Source organism: Mus caroli, unplaced genomic scaffold (assembly GCF_978045245.1).
Source record: "Mus caroli unplaced genomic scaffold, Mus_caroli_1 scaffold_13, whole genome shotgun sequence".
Classification (NCBI taxonomy): domain Eukaryota; kingdom Metazoa; phylum Chordata; class Mammalia; order Rodentia; family Muridae; genus Mus; species Mus caroli.
The window spans coordinates 33753178-33775208 of record NW_028227268.1 but is presented as its reverse complement, the minus strand read 5'-3'; the positions used below and the strand labels follow the sequence as shown (position 1 = coordinate 33775208).

At 48.4% G+C, this 22031-nt stretch overlaps 1 protein-coding gene across 8 annotated transcripts in view; it reads right to left on the bottom strand.

Moving 5' to 3' along the window:
* Msi2 (musashi RNA binding protein 2) overlaps nucleotides 1–22031 on the bottom strand; it is a 380976-nt gene that overhangs the window by 349962 nt on the left and 8983 nt on the right. The window contains exons 6-7 of one of the 8 annotated variants that reach the window (XM_029484164.2): nucleotides 867–938; nucleotides 38–537 (exon numbers count right to left, since the gene is read on the bottom strand). The exons of the other annotated variants lie outside the window; for them this stretch is intronic. Of the exons in view, the coding sequence (XP_029340024.1) occupies nucleotides 445–537; nucleotides 867–938 (165 nt within the window). The 3' untranslated portion in view covers nucleotides 38–444. Of the gene's footprint in view, nucleotides 1–37; nucleotides 538–866; nucleotides 939–22031 lie in introns of those variants that run through there. 8 annotated transcript variants of the gene reach the window in all.

Sequence of the window (22031 nt, the reverse complement as noted above, 5' to 3'; positions counted from 1 at the left end):
ATGAGAAAACCAAGGTACTGAGAGATGAATTAACTGGCCCAACATTGGATCTTTATAACTCCCTGGGAGGTCTGTTCTGTCCACCTACACTGCCTTTCTGAGGCCAGATTGCACACACCTCCCCCTCCTATGTGGCAATTCACTGGCTTCCCACAAAGGTGGCTCACAGTTGTGCTTCCTACTCCAGTTCACCAAAAACTCAAAAATCACTGTGGTGTACTGGGCCAACGGCTGCATTCCTGTGCACGGAGTTGCCAGGCCTCTAGGACTGAAACTAAGTTGGCCGGGAATCTCAAGGCCCCTCCCACCAGCAAGGAGCTGCTCTGGAATTCACAGCACACACCTGACTTTTATATTTCTACAAGCACAGCAGCAACACTTAACTTTCAGTAGATAATTTCCCTTTAATCAGGGCCTCAGTCAAGCCCTGGCCAACTGACCCCATCAGATGGCCCCTCTAAAGCCTCGGCTGCTAGGCCGCGGAGGGAAGGGGAGAGCCGGGAAGAGGGCAGTAGAGTCTGACAAGCCAACCTTTTTCTGAAAAAAAAAAAAAATAGTTCATTTTGAATAAAAGTCTAATTCAGCGTGTTCAGGAAAGTCATGTCCTACGATGGATGGATCTGTGGGCGCCGGGGACAGCTTGTGAGCTTGGAGCCAAGTGCTGGAGGCACCAACACAGGACCAGAATAATGTCACTAATGTCACTATAGTAAAAGAAGGTCCTGCCCTGAAACGCTGCAGAGATGGGGAACACGAGCCCAGGACATGGCTGTTCCCACCCTACCTTCCCTCTCCCTTAAGCAACAGAGCAAGGGGGGTGGGGGGGCAGTTGTCAGCAAAACACCATACAACTTGAGAGCACTTACCTGGTCACCTAAGGCAGCCCGAGCTTGGACCGTGGTCCATGTGCGTTTCCAGGAGCCTCCCTGCTCTTGACTCTACAAGCAAGCAGGCTCTAAACTATGCGGAATGGAACCTCAGAACCCGTTCAGGGATCTCCTTCTCAAACAGAAGCCACTTTAAGGGGCCAGATCAATGATTCTCAACCAGAAAGCCTTCCCTCCCCCGCACCCCCCCCCAGGAGACACTGAGAGCCACACCAAGAGTGTAGGGTACACTGGAGTCTCAGGGCAGAGACCCAGGGACACTGTGCTTCCCAACCGAACCCCTGCCTCATATCTCTTCCTTTCTATACCACACTATAGGTTTTTCTGGCCCCAAATGTCAACAGCACCGCAGCTGTGAAACCCTAGGCTAGGGCACTGCAGGTAATTAAACATTAACACTATAACTACCCCACAGCCTCCCCCTGTTCCTTCTGTCACCACTTCCCACTTCTTACCCAGAGAAGCAGGAATTACCTGCCGTCCATGTCATCTTGTACTGACCCATCCCCAGCTAACGGTCTAGGCACCAACTGAAGCTGGTGACCCTGTAGATACCGCTCAGGGTCAGGACCCAAGAAAAGGAGAGTGACTCAGGGGAGGCTGGGACTCAGAAAAGCCAGTCCTCAATTCCCAAGACACTAGAGGCTAAAGAGATCTGCCCGGGAGGGGAGGGGAAGGGAGGGGAGGGGAGGGGAGAAGATCACAGCTAACTCCCAAGGACCAGAAACCAAACTGCACACTGTGGCTTCCTGGCCCAAATCACCAAAGTGACCAACTGATGGAGGTTTGGTGAGCTCCTGGTCTCCCTGTCCCATCGACAACAGCTAAATCCAGACTAGCTGTAAAATCAATTCTGGCTAAAGCCCTATTGCGCAAGGTCCTCTGAAGAGCATCTACCCTTCCAGGAGCCGCTAAGTCTGATCACCCTTATTTGACAGGTAGCATACGTGAGAGGATCCGAGGGTTACATCGGCTAGCCAGGTCACAGTCAGGGTTCGATCCCAGTTCGCACCACCTGTTGTTCTTAGAAGGGAGAAGACAATAAAGAAGGAAACCTGACCAGCCTCAACTCACTCACCCAGAGGGCAGGGACCATTTACAATCCTTACATCACAGTAGTCAGCGGTGCCTCTGACTGGCTATGGTCTGGGTACAAGTGCAAAGCTGACCCCATTCATCACTACAAGAACAGGTACCCCATGGCCCCTCTACAGGGGGCTGGCTCAGAGTCCATTCAACTGCTGATTAACCACACAAAGGTGGCTAAGAACCAGGCAAGGTACCCAGGCTATTTAGAAGACTGAGGCAAGAAAAGACCCTTTGGATGCTCCTTTAAGAACAGAGGCAAGAGGGCTGGGTGATGCTTCTGCAAACGGGCAGAAAGTACCACCAATCCCTCCTGGACCACAGCTCCAGCTTCCCACCCGTGATTGGATAGTGAAGCGTCCTCTGAACCTCAACACACACCAATAGCCAGACCTGGGGTGAGGATACTGGCGGTCCTCTACCTGCAAGGCACTCCCCAGTCACTCTTGCCCCTACCCACCCCCTCAAGGATAACTGAGCAGAAGCCGCGGAAGGAACGACCCCCAACTCCAATATGGTGGACCATCCAAGACCAGGTGGCCCAGCCAGGCAGGGTATTCATTCCTAAGGACACCTTTCACCCTTCCTCCCGAATTCTACCAGGTTACTCCTGGTCTCGAGGTTTTATAATAAAGATTTAGTTCAACAGGGAAAAATAAAAAATAAAAGCTTCAAGACCCCTGATCTGAAGGCTACTAGGAAAGACAATGAGTCTGGGAGAGATGCAGGGGGTTGGGGCGGAGGAGGGCTGCTTACAAAGCCTGTGCCAGGCAGCTGTTCCTAGCAGGCCGGCCTTCCTGTGGCCTCTACCTTTGTCAGGTCCAGCTGTTCTCTGAGCATCTAAACCCACTGACTGCATACAAGCCTAACCCCAACTAGGTACTTTAACAAGCGCCCCACGGCCTTCCCACACTGCCCATTCCTCCATCAGAACACACCTTGCCCTTGCCGTCATTTTGTTTGTTCTCTTTAAAAGGCCTGGGCAAGTTTACTGGGAGGTCATTTTGCCTCAGGAAACGAGCAAATTAAATTGAGGCCGACGGAGGGCTGGGAAAGGCACTCCCCACCACGGTGGCGACCTTGGGCCCGGCAGTTTTAGGCAGGAAAGGTCACCAGCATGAGGCCTTTGTTTATGGAACCCGGATGCTGGTGAAGTGGTCACCTCCAAGGCGCACAATTAGCAACAGCAGCGGGCCAAACTCCTTTATTGGTTACCTCTGAAACACTGCAGAAGTCCGCCTAACTTCTCACGGAAGGGGCAGAAAAGAAAAGTGCTCTCAGCAGGAGGGGGAAGCCAGGGCTCCGCTTATGAGCAATTAGCAAATCAATGATTCTCAGAGACGCCGCCGATTTAGACCTGGAGCTCTTAGGACCCTCGAGGAAAAGGAAAGGATACACAGCTTCCGGAGGAGAAACCGAAGTTTAAAAGAGTTACGTGCCACGAACTACCTTCAGAGCTTGCCCACCCAAAAACACTTAAAAGGGTGTGCTCAGTATGAAGATTGAAAGCCATTTCAAAGTTAGCTCCTTAAATGCCAAAAACCAACGGAGGCTACCGCTTGGTAGTCCCATGGATCTACAGGAAATTATTCTGTCTACATAGTAGGATCTGGAGAAGGCACTGAATAAGAGAAAGGGCTGGCACTGAATAAGAGGAGAAAGGGCTTGCGCAGAAGGTCCCCCTGAGCCACATGACCCTTCACTGACCCACATCAGAAAGGGAGGGGCATCACACAGGCCCCTCCTCCCACCCCATCCATGCAGGAATAGGAAATATTGATCTCCCAGACAAAGAGCCTACAGATTTTTTTTTTTTATAAAGAAATAAACCCCTTCACAATCCCAAACACCTGTTCAAGAAAATCAGCTCAACATGGCAGAAAGCACTCGAGGGGCCTCTGCTAAGGGGCAAACAATGAGAAAAGAAAACATTTCTAAAAATACAGAGGCTTGCTGGGAAAAAACAGGGTTCCGGGGCTACAGAAGTTCGTAGAAAAAGTTCAGGAACTGTTCCTGTAACTGCGCTTAAACATCTTAGTTCTAGACCACAGAATTCAAAGCAGCTACACGCAAAAGCTTCCCAGACATAACTGGGAGTTCCCCGGGCTCCTGTCTACTGATAATGCACACAAGCCTTTCCCTGGTCTCCCTGGGAAGTCTCTCCTTCCCACCCGATTACTCATTTCCCCGGACTCCCTGAAAAGACACCTCTCTTTCTTCCCTCCCCCACCCTTTTTCCTCTTCCTTGCCCACCCTCCTCACTGTACCAGAAGCAGAAATGATGATTTAATGTGAAAATATAGTTGTGCAAACCCATCCTAAACTGCTATATTCTGCCCAACTGCATTGCATGATTGCTGGCTTGGTCTGGATTTTGCCATATTGCTCTCTCCACCCTACTCAGCTGAGAGACAGGGCAACGGCAAAAGAGAAAACACTTTCTTATCGGAAACATCGGTAACCCTGAGCAAAAGACAATCTTGGGACTCTGCTAGTTCACCTGGGAAATGAAACGGGGGGGGGGGGGGGGGCAGCTCCAGCCCCTCAAACTCCCTCTTCCCAAACTCAACCTTACTGCTTCATGCTTATCTCAAACAGGAAGGCACTTTCTCCAAAAGCTGGAGAGAAATACTTATGAGAAAGGAAAGATAAAAAAATAAGCCCTAAAGGACACCAGACTTAGTAGTTTTAACAGCAATACATTGTTACCAACTTGCCCTCCCAGGGTAAAGGAGAACTTTACACAGCAGGTGACTGAAGGCAAATATTAAACGTCTGACCAACTTTAACTTCTCTCTATACCAACAGCAGGCTGGACCTGACCAAGTTCAGGTTGACAGCCAGTCCCCTGAGAGCCAGCACACCCAGTGGGAAAGATGACATCACTGAGCCCCAAGTTCTTATCTCCATGGTGATGGGAGGGGGGTGGAAACTATACAGAAAAAAACAATTCTGGTAAATGAAAAAACTTTCTTTGCATTATCTCTTACAATATTTTCAAATTCTGTTACTAGGGTTATGTGTATATGGAGGTCAGAGAATGACTTTCCGTCCACCTTCATGTGGGTCCTGGAGTAGGACTGCTGGGTGGCGAGTGCTTTTACCCACTGAGCCATCTTACCCTCTCCTCTTACAACAAAATGCTTTTTTAATAATGCAAGGCTTTTTAATTAAAAAATTACATTATGGTGTTTGGTGTGTGGTAACCGTCAAATCTCACCTCTCTCCTCTCCTACTTTATCCTAGTCACTTAAAGACAAAAAATTTTCCAGATCTCAAAACAGTCTGTGACTGCACAGCTGTAGGGAACGAAGTTGTCAAGAGAAAAAAAAAGGGGGGCACGTACACACCTCAAAAATACATACATAGAACACCCAGGTTTATTTTTTGTTTGGAGTGAGAGACGACATATCAGTTCAAGTGGATTTCTGGGCCAGCAGCTGTACTGCACACGTCATAGGGGGGTAGGAACAATGCAGGCCTTACCCTCAAGGACAGCTGAACTGAGGGCTTCCTTCAAAACCCTGCAACCCAGCGTCACCAGGACAACCAGGCAGGGTTGAGGGCACAGCCTGGGCAACTCCGAGGACTGGATGACTCGTGTGGTAAACGAGGGAAATGCAACAGTGGAAAAAGGAACCTGTATGGAGTCACTGCTCGACTAGAGGACTGGGCCCCTTTTCAGCATGAAGAAAAGAAGAGAAGAGAAGAGAAGAGAAGAGAAGAGAAGAGAAGAGAAGAGAAGAGAAGAGGAAAGGAAAGGAAAAAGGAAAGAGAAAAGAGAAGAAAAGAAAAGGAAAGAAAAGGAAAGGAAAGGAAAGAGAAAAGAAAAGAAAAGAAAAGAAAAGAAAAGAAAAGAAAAGAAAAGAAAAGAAAAGAAAAGAAAAGAAAAGAAAAGAAAAGAGAAAAGAAACTTTGGGCCATGCTGATCCAGGAACTCGAAGCAAGATGCTTCCCTGTAGAAAGCCTGGTCCTCTAACACACTTCGTTCCCCCTCAAGTGGCTATTTTTCTTGGTACTGAGTACCTTTAATTTTTATTCTCTTTTATTTTCACAAATACAGAGCCTGCAACAGTTCTTAACTGAAAGACTGCTAGCTGGGAACACAGGACAGCTGAGACTGCACGGGAATGCCCCCTGCTTAGGCCACCATCCCAAACTCACATCTCTGGGATAGAAGGCCAGCCCAGCTGGGACAGAAGGAGAGTGCCACCAACTCTTCCACCAGGAGTCTGAAACAATCTGGGCCTCGATCCTTACAGACACACTACCAAGAGCCTACCCTTCCTCCAGGAAGGGCGCCGCGTCCTTGGCTCTTTTGACAACCTTCACAGGGCAGGCCCTCCCGCCCAAGCTCACTAACTTAGCTTGCTCAGGAGCAGAATGCTTCTCTCTGTGGGGGCCTGCCTTCTCGGCCTGTGTTTTTCTGTTTCTGCTTCAGGGGATCTGGAAGAGTCTATATCTTTTACCCCTTCCTTCCTTCCTTCCTTCCTTTCCTTTCTATCTATTTGCGCATGCTCTTTAAGTGGCTTCAGGCTTGGCATTCATCTTAAAACACACCTATAATGGATCAGGAACTCAAAACCTGTTTCTGGTTATGACGGACAACTCAAGCCCCCCCCCACCCCAAAGTGGGAGGCAGGGGAGTGGGGAGGAAAAGTTACAGACTCTTTAAAGGGTCTGTGACATAAACCCATTTCTGGGTACTACCCATAACGGAAGCACTTCAGCCCCAGGGGCTGTCAATCCAGACTGAACCCGGGTGGCCTCAGCTTATAAAAGTCCCAGACACTCACTTGGGAAAGTTCACCAGAGGGGATTCCGTCACTGCTGGAGAGGGCTTTCTACAAGCCTTGGTGAATGTGAAAGGGAAGAGGAGAGGGAGGACGGAGAGGGAGACCCTCCTCTCCCTCCTCCCGAAAAGCAAGCCCCACACAGTGCACACAGCTGCAGGAAGATTAAAAACATTTTATTGTTTAATGAGTAACAGAGGGTTGCTGGACATGGGCAATTTAAAAACCAAATGCCACTCCCGACACAGCCATTTGCAGTTAAAGGTGAAATGTGCTCCCTTTACAGCAGAATTGTCCCCACCAGGAGGAGGACTGTGCACTGAGGGACCCAAATGCCCACCTAATTATTAAAGCTGTCAGCTGGCCACCCCAAGTAAGTCCCTTCCGTGGACAAAGTTCCCTGGAAGGAAAAGTCTCACCCCCACCCAGAGCATAAGAAAGCTCCTGAGAGGAGTTGAGTAATGTCATCCAAGTAAAACACTCAATTATAAAACATTCCAATAGATTCTCTGAGAACGTCTACCTACGTGACAGAGATTTACACAAACCTGAAAGACACACGGCAATATTTCCCCTCTACCTCCTCCCTACACTTCCATCACAGGAGAGGGGGAGGAAGCAGGGAGCCGAGGAGACGCTGTCACACAAAATCAATTGTGAGACCCAGTTACTTATCCGACATCCCACAGTCCTGAGAGACAAGCTGGACGCACACAAGCACACCGGCATGAGCACACACGCATACACACACACTTCTTTATTGCTTCGGCAAGAATTATGGCTCAAGAGGCCGGCACTAATTTTAGTATCAGATTTATTATACAGCAGGGGGCAGGAATTCATCAGAACTGTCCCGTCTCCATATACCTTTCAGACTGCTCCTTGCAGTAAAAAAAATAAAAAAGAGAGAGAAACATCCTGGTTTACTAATGTTGCCCACCCCTGCTGCTGTAGACCACCAGCCTGCTTTCTGAGATGGTTCAAAGCCCTTCCTGGATGTTCCTGAAGGCTCTCTATGAAGAAAGCACACTTTTTGGTTAAAATAAATGTCTGACAGCCCAAGCAAAGACCAGGAAGCCCGAGGTTGTAAAGCAAGGGTATCCTCGTGGTCAGAAACTGCACCTGAGTGTCAGCTCTTCCCCTCTCCTTGCTTTGATCTCAAGGGAAATACGGAAGCAGGAGGTCAGCAAGGGGGCAAACTTTAAATGCTAATGCCCTGTTGATCTCGTCAACCTCCGTTCCTGTGTTCTAAATGGATGGAAACTACATTTTCAAGTTGTTTAACTCAGGCTTTATTACCTCTCAGTTCAGATCAGAGAAACCTTTCTTTTTAAAAAAAAAAAAAATTGGCCCTGCCTTTTCTCTGAGCTACCCTATGGAGTAGACCATACCGGCCTTCTTGTTCCCGGCCCCCCTACCCCCCCTTTTTTTTCCCAAAAGGCCTGGTAGGGAGGGACCAAGTGCTGCCTTTTGACCCAGCCACCTCTCTTGTGTAAAAGCAGTGTATGGTCCTCCGGAGCAACAGCCACCTGCAGCAAGGCTGTGGTGCACTGTGTTATAAAACACAAAGCCTCTGAAAGCATTCTTTGACACCCCCCCCCCAACACACACACACACAAGCCTGTCACCAAGGCTGATGACCTAGGTTGGATACCTGGGCCACACAGGTGAGAAAGAACCAACTCCACGAAGTTTGTCCCTGACTTCCACAGGCGTGCTATGCCATGCAAGCCCCTCCCCCAAGCACCCATCCTAGACAGGCGAAATAATAAAGTGTTTAAAATACGTAAAAATATAAAGTAAAAAGGACTGTGCCAAGGTCCAGCTGAGGGGTTACATTCAACCCTGAGACAGGGGCATGTCTTCCTTGAGTACCATCACCCCTGGTCTCACGCAGGCAAGGACCAAGTGCTGGCGCTGGCTTTTGACCAGACCACTTCTCTCATTTTGTAAAGGCAGTATGTGTTCCTCTGAAGCAAGGGTCACATGGGGCAAAGGACACAAGAAATCCAAATGGCCTCACACCTTCAACACCCTCTACTCTCCAGCCAAACCACCAACGTCATCTGACTCACAATACACCTCGGACCCACCTCCTGGTCTACCCTCTCCACAGCCAGCCATCCTTGCTTCCTCAGATTGCTGCAGTAACTTTCTTCCCTAGCACACATCTGCCTGGGATTCTCACAAGACGCTTCCCACACAAGACTGTCAGAGTCATCTTTCCCAAATTCAGACCAGCCCATCTCCATGGTAATCCCCCTGCCCCCCCAGCCCTCCACCCATATCCCACCTTAGCCCTTAAAAGGATCCAACCAGCAACAGTTCCTTTCCCAGCCTCATTGCTAATCTCCTGCCTCCCGGGCCGCCCAGACACCCTGACTTTCCTCAATATATGGAACACCCCTTGGTCCTTCCTTCCCCAAGTTCACCCGACCATTCAGTCTTCCAGTTCAGCTTTAATGGTCTCATCCAGGAAGCCCTCCAAAACCCCAACAGGATATCTGCCTCTTTGTTCTGATGAACATCTCTGTAGCATTCATGGGAGCCAAAATTCAGTAAGGAATCACAGGAACACAGGCTTGCAAACTCTACCAGGCAGCCATCTTTTCCAGTGACTCCCTAGTCTTACCCACACCCCACCCAATACGGGCCCACTCTAGCCTGTAAAGAACTAAGCACCACACTTCCTAAGAACTTAGCAGCACCATTCCTGCTCTTGGGTACCGCTCCTTCCTCTAGACCCGGGAGAACTGGCTGCCCTGCCGTAGGGAGTCTCCCTCTGTGCAAGCGTATTCCTCTAGCATCTGAGCCCAGAAACTTCCACCCAAAAGCAGAGATGGGCGAGCTGGGAGCCATATTCCTCACGATGGTTGAAGCCACCTCATCAAGCAACCGAGGTCTAGCCCAGTTTCTAATTAATATTAACCCTGCAAATCAGAGTCACGCTCAGAAAATCTTGGATGAAGAGACACAGGGCGGGAGGGGAGTCTCCAATTTTCTTTTTACTTCATCTGGAAAATTAAGAGCACTGCTGATTTGAACAAGAAACCATCAAGGAAAGCAATCACAACCCCACACGGCCCATAACTCCATGAACTTGGACGTGTAACCTGCCACTTCCACGAAATTAAAGCAACTGTGGGCACGAATAGCAATGGCGGGCGCGGACTGGGCTGTCTCTCCCCTCCACTCTCAGGAAACTGTAAAGACGCCTGGAGGAGAGATCCAGCATGAGAGCTTCCTCTTTTGTCACAATAAACCAGCCGAAAACTAGCCAGTGACTTTCCACAATGGTGCCCCCCCGAGACTCCCCAAAAGGACGATGAATAAGGCAACGGACTCGGAGCCCCAAAGCAGGGAGGGGCTCTCAGAGACCCTCCACTCCCAACCTGACACTTATTTGCTGTTTCTGTATTAATTACAATAAGCTGCTTCATAGCCTGGTGACCACTTAATGGAGCAGCAAATATGGCTTTTTCCCTACAATTAGTCAATATAATCTGCTGCTATTCCACTCCTCCTGGCCACCCCCTTTGGCTTCCACATACCCCACCCTTCCCCCCAGCCCCCATAAACACACTAACAACCACATCCACCTCACAGAGTGCTGGGGGTCCACTTACAATTACTCCCTGGACCTGGGACACGCCACCCAAACAGTACATAGAGAGCCTATCATGGAAAAGACCAAGAATTGGACCCCACTCCAGAATCCTAAGACATCTGAGGCTTTCCCAAGCCCTGACAGGAAGTCTCCAGGGTCAGCATCTCCCAGGCTGCTGGCTGAGCACTGTGGTTATTTCTTGAGTTCTGACAAACTTACCCAGCTCGAATGATTGGGTTCGTGGGCTCGCAGAGCATAATCCCAGGTCCTGTGCCCCCTAGGACCCAAACGCTGCCCATCTCAACATTGTCCCTCATCCCTGTCCCTGTCACCTCACGCACATCACAGATCTTTCTGTCCAGAATCTGCTCTCTCCTTCTAAGCAGACTACCAAGCTCTGCAGTTCCTGTTTGCTCCCAGCGTCAAGGAAACAAAAGCACCAGGCAGGGCTAGATGAGCCATCTAAAAAGTCCTAAGTCATGTCTAAACCCTGGAAAGTGGGGTTTGTGTGGAATGAAGACCCTGGGACAGCCCCCTTTGTTCAGATTAAGAATTCTCTTTCACCCCTTAAAGCTGATGATGTTATCAGCTAATACCTGAGGTGCTTATCACCATCAGACCACTAACTTTGCCATTTTCTCCCCCCCACCCCCACCCCACCCCGCTGCTGGCAGTGGTGGTAGTGGTAGTGGTTTAGTTAAGTTTGGTTTGGCATGGTTTTTGGATTGTGAGTTTTTCAAACCATCTATGTATCCCTAGTTGTCCTAGAACTCTCTGTGTAGACCAGGCAGGCCTTGAACTCAGAGATCCGCCTGCCTCTGCCTCTGCCTCAAGTGCTAGGATCAAAGGTGTACGCCGCCACCACCTGACTGCTGTCCCATTTTCAAGACAGCTTTGTTTCTCTTTTGGTTACTGGGTGTCAGAACTGAGGATGGACCCCCCCAATCCTGATCCTTCTGTCTGCCACTTACAAAGTTCTCAAATTACAAATGTGCGCCACCATAACCAGCCTTCACAATGGATTTAAGGAACGGGAATAAGGCTCAGCACCTGAGAGTGCCACCTGCTCTTCTGGAGGATCCAGGTTCAAGTCTCGGAACTCACGTGGTGGCTCACAGCCACCTGCAGCCCCCGCCCCAGGGGACTCCAATGCCTTCTGGATACCACACACACACACACACACACACACACACACACACACACATACATGCAGGTAAAATATTCAGACCCATAAAAATAAAGTAGCAAAAATCTGAACCTTTGATGATTTTCTCTAAATGCAGCCGTTCATTTTTATAAAAATGGCTTTTTAAATGACTTTTTCCTAGTTATAGGAGCAAAAAATTAACATTTCCTAAGTGCCGACCAGATATCAAATATCTTATTTATATTGTCTTTTTTTTTTTTTTTTTTTGGTTTTTCGAGACAAGGTTTCTCTGTGTAGCTCTGGCTGTCCTGAACTCACTCTGTAGACCAGGCTGGCCTCGAACTCAGAAATCTACCTGCCTCTGCCTCCCAAGTGCTGGGATTCAAAGCGTGCACCCGCACTGCCCCGGCCTATACTGTCTTTTTTTATCCTACACAACTCCGTTCTCATTTTTCAAGTGCAGAATCAAAGTATTTATGCACCTTCCTAAGGACATTTAGTAGCAGAGCCAAGTTTCAAACGAGATCCCACAGCTCAAAGTCCCCTACAAACCCAGGATTTGCCTGCTATATCTCGGGCAACCATCTACACCCAAATCACACAGAAACTTTGTCCAAGTCACACGTCTCCAGTTATACACACATGCATCTATGCATCTAGTCCTTTGTATTTCTCAAGTATTATATAAAAAATATGCAAGACAGCAGGCCATGGCACATGCAGACAAGTGTTAGCTGAACTAGTCATGGAACAACGCCCTTCCTAACAGCTCCTAATCCACATGGGTCCAGTTTGCCAAGTACTAGACCCCATGCTAAGCACTTACTATGGGATCTCGGCAGGTCATCCTCAACACAATCCTGTGAAGGTGCTAGGTCTTTGTCCATTTTAAAAACGACATAACTGGGGGGCTGGAGAGATGGCTCAGCGGTTAAGAGCACCGACTGCTCTTCCGAAGGTCCTGAGTTCAAATCCCAGCAACCACACGGTGGCTCACAACCATCCATAACAAAATCTGATGCCCTCTTCTGGTGTGTCTGAAGAGAGCAATGGTGGTGTACTCATATGCATAAAGTAAATAAATAAATCTTTTTTTTTTAAAGTGACACAACTGAGTTCAGAATGCCGAAGACATATGCTTGAAGGTGCACAGATAAAGGGAGCAAGGACTCCAACGCAAGAAGCCTAGTTCAGGAACGAAGGAGGCAGGAACCCCTTAAATAGAAAGTGATACAAACGATGAAGTCCATGGCTTAGGAAACACAGGGGGAAGGGATGAAGAATTACTCTATCTTTTCCGCCAGGACCCAAGAGGAGAGCCTATAAGGTCAGAGGGCTCCTCTGACCAGCCTTTTACAGACCCTGCACACACAACGCTTAAGTTCCAACGCACGTGGCGCTTGCCCTGGCACGTGAAGGGTTTTGTCTGGCCAGTTCTGAAAGTTCTGGAAAGGCACTCATTCCTATAAACACAACAAGGCCTTCTCTGGGGAGGCCAGGTGGTCTGCACGCCCTGCCTCTTATCTCAGAGGTCATACCAAGGGTGGTTAGATGCTACCCCAGCCGGATGATGACGAAGAAGGGCAGCCAGGAGAGCTGATGCTGGGAAGGTCTGGGCACTGAGAATAAGAAGATGATGTGGCGATAAAAGATAATCATGACATGCTAAAGTGGCGCCGTGCCAAACACAGGCTGCACGGACAGCAGCTGCACTCCTAAGAACTTGAATTAAATTCTAATGGTGAGTACGGCAGAAAAACGCATAACAAGATCCATCGCTCACTGCCTCACAGTGTTCCCCAGCTCTCCAGTTGTCTGAATACAGTGGGGAAAAAAAAATAATTTTTTAACAAGGACATGGGGCACAAAGGAACAACCTGTCCACCATATACTGCAGGAGAAATACGAGATTGGATCCAAGGATCTTTATTTCCAAAGATATCCTGCCACCGTCTACTTTACTGCCCCTATTAGTCTAAGAAAACAAGCCCTGATCCTGGCTCCCTAGTGAAAAAATGCAAAATGTGCATAATTAAAATTATACTTGTGAAATTCAAACACACTTTAATTTCCTAAGGGCCCCCTAATCAAGTCAGAAGTTCTCACTAAAACCAATTATCCGCTTTGAAAGCCGATGAGGAAACACGCAATGATGCAGTCTTGAGGAGATGCTCCGCCCCGGGGTCCAGCAGCCTTATTTGATCCACTTTCCCCAGGTCGATGGGGCCCGATAGGAACTGGCAGCCTTCTACTGAGCATTATCTTACCTAAGTTGAAACCTTCTTGTTTGTTTGCCTCCAGCTACAAAAATGATCCACTGGGGAGCTAGCCCCAAGGGAAGCGGGTTGAAAGGTGTAAAAACAGGCTGCGCTGGTTAGTATAGCTGTTTCCATCTACCCCACCCAGGCCCTGGCAGGCTCTGAGCACTGGGAGCTTCCAGCAGGTTTTCCCCACACTTGCCCGTCACTGTGAATGGCACTACCCCAGTGTCACCGTGAAGGAGATGAAGGTACCTGCTTCCTTCTGAGACAGGCTGACAACAAAGCCAGGGGACACGTAAGGGCCTGGCCACAAAATCAGCCTCACTGAAGACTCTCCCAGGTGAGCTACCTGCAAGGCTGTTGTCCTCAAAGAGTGGGACATTCTCCCCCAAGACTAGGCATGAATGTAGAACTCTCCAAGACACTAAATTATGTTCGAAGCCTGTGTTGCAATTGTGTTGCAATCATGTCACCAATGGGAAGCTTTATCAGGGTAGGACCTTTCTGGAATTTTAAAATAAATAAATAAACAAACTCACAGAACTTGCTGTATAGGCCAAGCTGGCCTCGAACTCACAGAGATCTGCCTGCCTCTGTCTCCTGAGTGCTGGGGTTAAAGGGATGGCCCACCACGGCTTACAGGTTTTCTTCTCCCCCTCCCCCAGGTAGGAACCCATTTCAAGGATGACAACACAAATGGGCTTTTCACAGTCTCCCTTCCAGTGTACTAACAGTGCAGAGCTCTGTGACAGTGGCCTCCCATGTCATCCATCCTGGCTCCAGCAGGTGACCAGAGTAGAACAAAACTCCACCTACTTTAAAAATCTGACTTCTAGGCTGAAGAGATGGATTGTTGGGGGGGGGGAGGGGTCCACAGCCAAGTCTGCTTATCTGAGTTTAATCACAAATACTCACATGGTGGAAAGAGAGAAATAACTCTGACAAGCTGCCCTTTAACCTCCACATGCATGCCAGGGTATGTGAGTACACACAGATACACACATTCTTTCACACACACTCATACACACACACTCACACACTCACACATTCTCTCTCTCACACTTTTTTCTTAATTTCAAATTGGCTGTGCAGCAACTGGAAACAGGGGCCAGTCTGGGTGCAGGCCACTGCGACACAGCACAGGCATTCAAACCCACACTGAACAAGGAAGAAAGCAAAAAAACGCACACAGAGAGAGACCCACACACAAGCAAACACACAAAAGTGCACAACACGTTCAGCTGGAAACAAATCATGGGAACCGCGACTTGGCTGTTCCCTTGTCTCCTTCCCGCCAGAGTGGTCACCTCATTAATGTCACTCAGCATCCCATTTTGCTACACTGTGTCTTTCTGCACTCAGTTCCAGTAGGCAGCCCAGAAGCCCACTTCCATTGTAAACTTCTGGTCTCTGGGAAACTATCAAAAGCTTTTGATTGGAGAGAGGGAGAGAAAGCTCTTTCCAGAGCTCCCACACGCTCAGCCCCCTCCTCCAGTGGCTTCTCTTTGGTGCTTTATTCAACATCACCGCACACACACATCATGCTCTGAAAGTCGTTTACGGTATGTCATCTTAGGATAAAAAAAAAAGAAAGAAAGAAAGAGCGCGGTGTCCGTGTGTCTGCAATTGCCCAAAGAGAATAATTCATTTCTGTGGAGGCTATGGGTGAAGCCCTGAATGCATTCCTACACCGTTTTCCTGCCCTTCAAAACAATAAAAATGTAAAAACCCAGATGAAGCAGGCTTGGCGGGTGGCGGGAACGACAGTCTCTTGACCCCCAATGAATTTATTCTCCAGAACCTTCTAAAGCACTCTCCCCAGAATTCATCGTCAAGACCATTTTATTAGATTTTTCTAAACCCTTGAAATTGTCACATAATTGAAACAGAAACAGCAATTTGGAGTTCTGAATGGATTTCTTAAAAAGACAACTCTGTGCTCGCCCCGCATCCCTCAGCTGGCCGCATCCCTCAGCTGGCCGCTCTTGCCCCTAACCTAAATGCTAGCCCCTTGCACACAAAACCCTATTTATCTTTTAAATCCTCCCCTACCATAAAAGTTACACATTCCCCTAATGCCATAGATTTCAGGACATTTGGGAGAAACATCCCAGACAACAGGCTAAAAAAAGAATCCATTAGCATTAACTTGCCTGTCACAGCCAGTGACAGATAAATGAATGTGGTGCTTTCAGATCAGTCATTGGTGAAACTACCCCAGGCAGATAAAGACCAGCCCTGGGAGACAGAAGGCTCTGGAGGAGACCTCTCCCAGTGGGGTCTCAGCTCTTCCCTAGCTACAGCCAGAGGACTTTACTCTCAAAGGCAGGGAGAGAGAAAAAAAAAGCCCACAGGCATCCAACACAGAGAAGGAAATGAATTCCTCATGCCCGTTGAGCATGGCTAAGATAAAGGGTGCATGCTATCTTGCCCCCGAAAGCCAAGACCCCATGAGCCAGCCAAGCCATTTCCATCAAGTTTCCCATCACAGTGTGCTGGACCATCCTTCACCTACATGCAGAATAACCATGCCAAGCTATCTGCAGGCTGCTAGGTACAGACCTCTTCTGGTGTGGACAGGGACAGGTAAACTAATGCTTCCATTTGTACCCACTGTGTGCACTCACCCAGAGGCACTGCCTCATTCCATCCCCTTTAAAAAGTCTAGAATGAGCTACTATTTAGATGGCCCCATTTCCCAGAAGGAAAAAAAAAAGACACAAAACCATTAAGTGAAGTGTCATTTCACTATGCTAAGCTAACAGGTTCTCAGACACAAACAGCCTGTGGAAAATATCCTGGACCTTCCTGGACAGACTGTAACAAATACCACCTGGCAGCCTGAGCACTTTATAATGCTCAGACACTGTGGAAGGCGCTAAAGTCGACCAGAGGTGTCCAACTGTTTGACACTGAGACATGACATTGTCATTTATAAATATGCAGGGCTGCATTCACAGCAGGGAGCACGTGTGGAGCACACAGGCCACAGATGTAACAGAGGAAGTTTAGTATTTAGGCAAACAGGGCCTTGGGGTTCCCGTGGACTTGGGTCTAAGGGACAAATGTGACTTTTTTCGGGTGGAGGGTTCAAGACAGGGTTTCTCTGTGTAGCCCTGGCTGTCCTGGACCTCACTCTGTAGACCAGGCTGGCCTCGAATTCAGAAATCCACCTGCCTCTGCCTCCCAAGTGCTAGGATTAAAGGCATGCACCACCACCGCCCAGCCAAATGTGACTCTTGCTATTCCTGTGGCTCCAGTTTACCTTCACAGGACCTAGCTCACCCGTCTGTAAAGTAGAGGTTCTACACTGACCAAAGATCACTGTAACAGTCAAACTAAAGGCATTAAGGAGACTGAGGTGTGGGACTACGCCATAACACACTAACTCACATACTAATTTCAAATCAAACTTTCGTTTCCTTTCAGAAGATGTTAAATTTCAAGACTAAAATGAGCAAATACTGTGGCCCAGCACACACCCTGAAAAAAAAAAAAACAAATAAAAAAACTTTCCCAGATACTTGGGAGTTTAGCAATATCTGAGAGAGAGAGAGAGAGAGAGAGAGAGAGAGAGAGAGAGAGAGAGAGAGAGAGGCAGGCAGATACACACACACACATACACATGCACCAGGCAACAGCCTGATGTACTTAGCACCCAGAAAGACAGCTGCCCAGCTGGACCAACATCTCAGATTTCTACTGCAAGAGAATCACAGGCACATGGCCCAAAGACCACACCCACTCACCCATCACACCGCACAGGGACAGCAGAAATGGAGATTCCCAACGCATACCCCCTTCCCTCTAAGCAGCCACCAGGCAAAGGCAAACATAAGATGACATGACCTATGAAGTCACAGGGCCACTGTTCCGAGCAACAGCACAACACACAGGCATCACCAGCAGCCTGTGATTTCCATATGAAAAAATATCATCTCACTATTGACACAGGGAGAGGTCATGATCTGGGCTTATAAAAGGGCAGAGAACAGAACTCTACAACGTGGTCCACACTGCAGTCCCTGGTTAAGAAATCAGAAGAGGAAGGTAAGAGGAGCAAACATTAAGAATGGCAGACTCTCTGTAAGCTGCTGTTCACCCCCAAAGACCTGAGGGGGTTTCTGCCATGAGCCTCACATGTAAAGATAGTCTACAGCCCTGCAGAACGATCTGAATGACCCATTAAGCATAAGCCCCAAGTCCAACGTGTGATTTTTCTCCACGAAACAGCAATAGCCACATTCAATAACCCTGGCTTCTCTGGGAGTCCAGAATCTCAGAGCACCGATGGGAGCCTGCACACATAACAGGCTGCCAGCCTCTACCAATAAATGCCTGACCTCCAATGTGTATTACTTTTCAAGCCCTACCAACACACCTGCACGATGCACACCCCCTGTCTAGCCATAGTGCATCCAACAGTCTTCTCCCTGCTTGTTCTTCATGAGTTAGCATCAAACCACCTCCACAAAGACTGTAGTCTTCCTCGACAGGTTACCCAACCTCCTTTACTATTCGGATCATACCCTTTCCCATCCCACAGGTCACTGCTGTGTTCTCAACTTGGAGCAGATGCTATGGACTGCCAGCCCTAAATCTGTGTCTCCATCACTTCACGTCAATTCTACTTAAATCAAAGTGTATGGTGTACTAAGAGGTTTGGTTAGCCATCATCAAGGCTCTTGTACTTTCAGGGTTGGTATCTGGTAGAGTCATTAAGACTTAGACTTAAAATACTGTAAAGCTCAAAACAAAGCACCTAGGTCAATAATTATTGAAATACTGACAGCAGCAACTCTGTGTTTTGATGAAGGGACGGCCCCCTCCCCCACGCCACCATCACTCTGCCTGTCTTTGCAGTTCATTCCTGACAAGATGCAGTGAAGCCCTTACCTGTTTGCTCCATTCTTAGAGCCATGCTTGAATGAAAATGGTTCTGAGATGGTGGTTCTCCTGCCGACACCATCTCAGAGCCTCAGGCTGGCTGGCAGGCACTAGGCACTCAGTAAGGAATAAACACTGGAATGCCTACCACAGCCTCCAGTGGGTATAGGTGCTCCATATTAGCTGACAGCCAGTAGAAGAACTGAGGACAAGCTCAAACATTAGAAATCCAGAGTAAGACCTGAACTTCATGCCATTTCACTTACATTTAACACACACACACACACACACACACACCAGGGGTCCCTGCAGTGAGTGTATCCTGCCTAGTAACACTCCATCTATTTTAGCTTGTGCAAGCTCAGTATGCTCTGCGGTGTGTGTACCACAACACCACCTAATAAGGCATCATAAAACAGTACAGGACTGGGCTTTCGGAGGAGGCTGGGCTAGCTCAGGCCATGCGAGAATGTGTCATGACCATGTGTCAGGGAGAAGGGCATGGAGAGAGATGTGATCCCCAAAGGTCTCACAGTCCCAAGGGCAAGGAAGCAAGAAAAGATGTGATATAAGCTGCAAAGAGACCCTTGAGCACGGCTCTTGAAGGACACAAAACCCAAGGCCAATGCATTTAAGCTGCTCCATTGGCAGTGCGAAGCCCAAGGAAGCACTGAGGGGGTCTCAAATCCCCTGCAAGAGAGAGTCAATGCCCAGAGGGGCAGTAAGTAAGGATCACGAGCTGACGTGTGGTGAGTGGCTTGAGCAGGATCTTGGGGCTAGCCACAGGCTCGTCCATCTCCTGAGCTCATGGAAATTCGCTAAATTCAGTAAGAGACAAAAGATAAAAGGGCCATATATCCCTGTATGCTGGGGCTTGCAGTCGAAGTATTTCCGGATATGAAAATTTAAAAGTGGACATTTAGAACACACTATATGAGCCGGGCGTGGTGGCGCAAGCCTTTAATCCCAGCACTCGGGAGGCAGAGGCAGGCGGATTTCTGAGTTCGAGGCCAGCCTGGTCTACAAAGTGAGTGCCAGGACAGCCAGGGCTACACAGAGAAACCCTGTCTCGAAAAACCAAAAAAAAAAAAAAAAAAAAAGAACACACTATATGGAGGGGGGCACAAAGACGGGCCCTCAGAGACTGCGTGGGGGACAGAAGGAAGGCTCACCTGTTTACCAAGAGGACACGAGACACAGCTTTGTCATCCTAGCAGTCTGATATGAATAAAGAGATCCCAGCCTGGAAGGAAAGGCAACATCCAGGAAGAGGACATCTGTAGGACAAAGTGTCCCTCCTTCTTGAGCTGACACCTACTAAGAACTTGGAGCACAGGAAAGAGCAGGGCTCTTGGACAAGCCAGACACTAAGCCATTAATCCTCCAAGGTCTTCACCAGTGGGGGGGAAAGGGCCACAGACGCACCCCTACAGCCTTGCAGAGCAGGGAAAACCTAACAGGCAGGCTGCTTAAAACCGTGGCTGCCGAGATTGCAGCTGCAGAACATCCAAGACGGCAAGATGCTGGGTGACCAGACCTACAGCAGCAAGGGAAGGCCAGATGCTGGAATCTCACCCTTCGCCCTGAAGAAGCTGCCAAGAAACCACTCCCCTGGAACAGGAGGTGTGCACGGCCGCCACTGCACCCATCTGGATGCGTGATTCACAGAGAACCTTTCAGAACCCTGAAGCAACGTCTAAGGACAAGATGGGAACAAGAAAATCTGGCTCAACCCTCCACAACTTAACTGTTGTGGTGACTAGAAGCACCCAACAGAACACATCAGGACAGCAGCTCTCTCCATGAGGAAAAGCCAGGCCTGATTCATCTCACTGACCCGACCACCAATAGCTCCAAACAGCCAGGGGGCTTACATTCTGATAAAGGGGTTTGTTTGTTTTGTTTTGTTTTGGAGGGGTTGGGGTGTGTTTGTTTTTATTCTTTAATTCTAAGTTCAGTTGGCAGAATGGCTGCCCAGCAGGCATGAAACCCTGGGTTCCCTCTCCCAAGTACTGCAGAAAACTGTCTCTGTTATTTCAGAACTTGGGAGGTAAAGGCAGGAGATGAACAGTTCGAGGTCATCATGAGCCATGCAATGATTCTGAGGCTGGCCAGAGAGATCTCATCTTAAGAAACCAAAAAAAAAAAAAATAATAGTAACCCTGTAAGAGTGTCAGCAGGAGTGTGCTGGGTGCCACTGGTACACACACAGCCCCCCAGAGAACAATCTGCACTGATTTCCAAAACAGCATGGTGAGGATCTGCATAGCTTTTTTTTTTTTGAGGGAGCGAGGGAGCGAGAGAGAGAGAGAGAGAGAGAGAGAGAGAGAGAGAGAGAGAGAGAGAGAGAGAGAAGGAAACTGAGGTTTGACAGGATTTACATGGTATGTTCATGGTCACCCAGCTGTCCCTGAAGGCAACTGGAAATAGATGGAACAAATGACCTCTTGAGACCAGCAGCTAATGTTTCAAGTGACACAATGAACATACACACGAATCAAAACAGCACATGTTCACTGATAATGCGTTTTATTTTTAATTTATGGTTTTATGTGGTGTGTGTGTGTGTGTGTGTGTGTGTGTGTGTGTTCGAGACACGTGTGTGACAATGCTTGCAGAGACCAGAAGAAAGAATGTCTGATAGCCTGGAGCTGCTGTTACAGGTGGTTGTAACCTTACATAGAAGACTGGGAACAGAACTTGGGCCCTCTATAGGAACAGCAACGACGGTTCCCTGCTGACCCAACTCGTCAGCCCCACGCCATTTCATGTCTGTGCAATGTTTATGTTTTTTTATGTGTTCATTAAAAGATAAAGTCAATTTGACTAAAAGAAATAAAACCTTTAGAAACAATAATCGTAAAGAGTGGAGATTGTGTTCTTCTACCAAAGGACAGTAAGGACAGATGGTGAGGCTCGCCCAGGCTCCACGCTCCGCCCATGGATGCTAAGGAGCCAGTAGGTTCCTCCATAAAAGAAAAAGAAGCCACAGGCTAGAACAAAACTCTCCCAGGCAGCTGACACTTGGGCCCAAAGGAGACAAAGGAAGGACATTGAGTGACTGATCCTTATCACCCTCAGGTCTGTCACAGCTTCAAATTAAGTCATTTTTTTTTAAGAGTACCATGACCATTTTAATTTTTAAAATGGTGGAGGTGGAGCAGAATCCTCTTACGTAGTTTAAAAATGAATTGCCCCAATGAAATAGGAAGACATGGAGTGATCACATCTCTTCCTGATCAAAATGTACTTCGCTAATGAACAGCCACTGGCCTCCAAAGCATAGTCCCTAGGCTCCCTAATAAAGCCACGTGAACCTCAGCATCACAAAGGATGAGACGGGTGAACGGCGGGACTCCACAG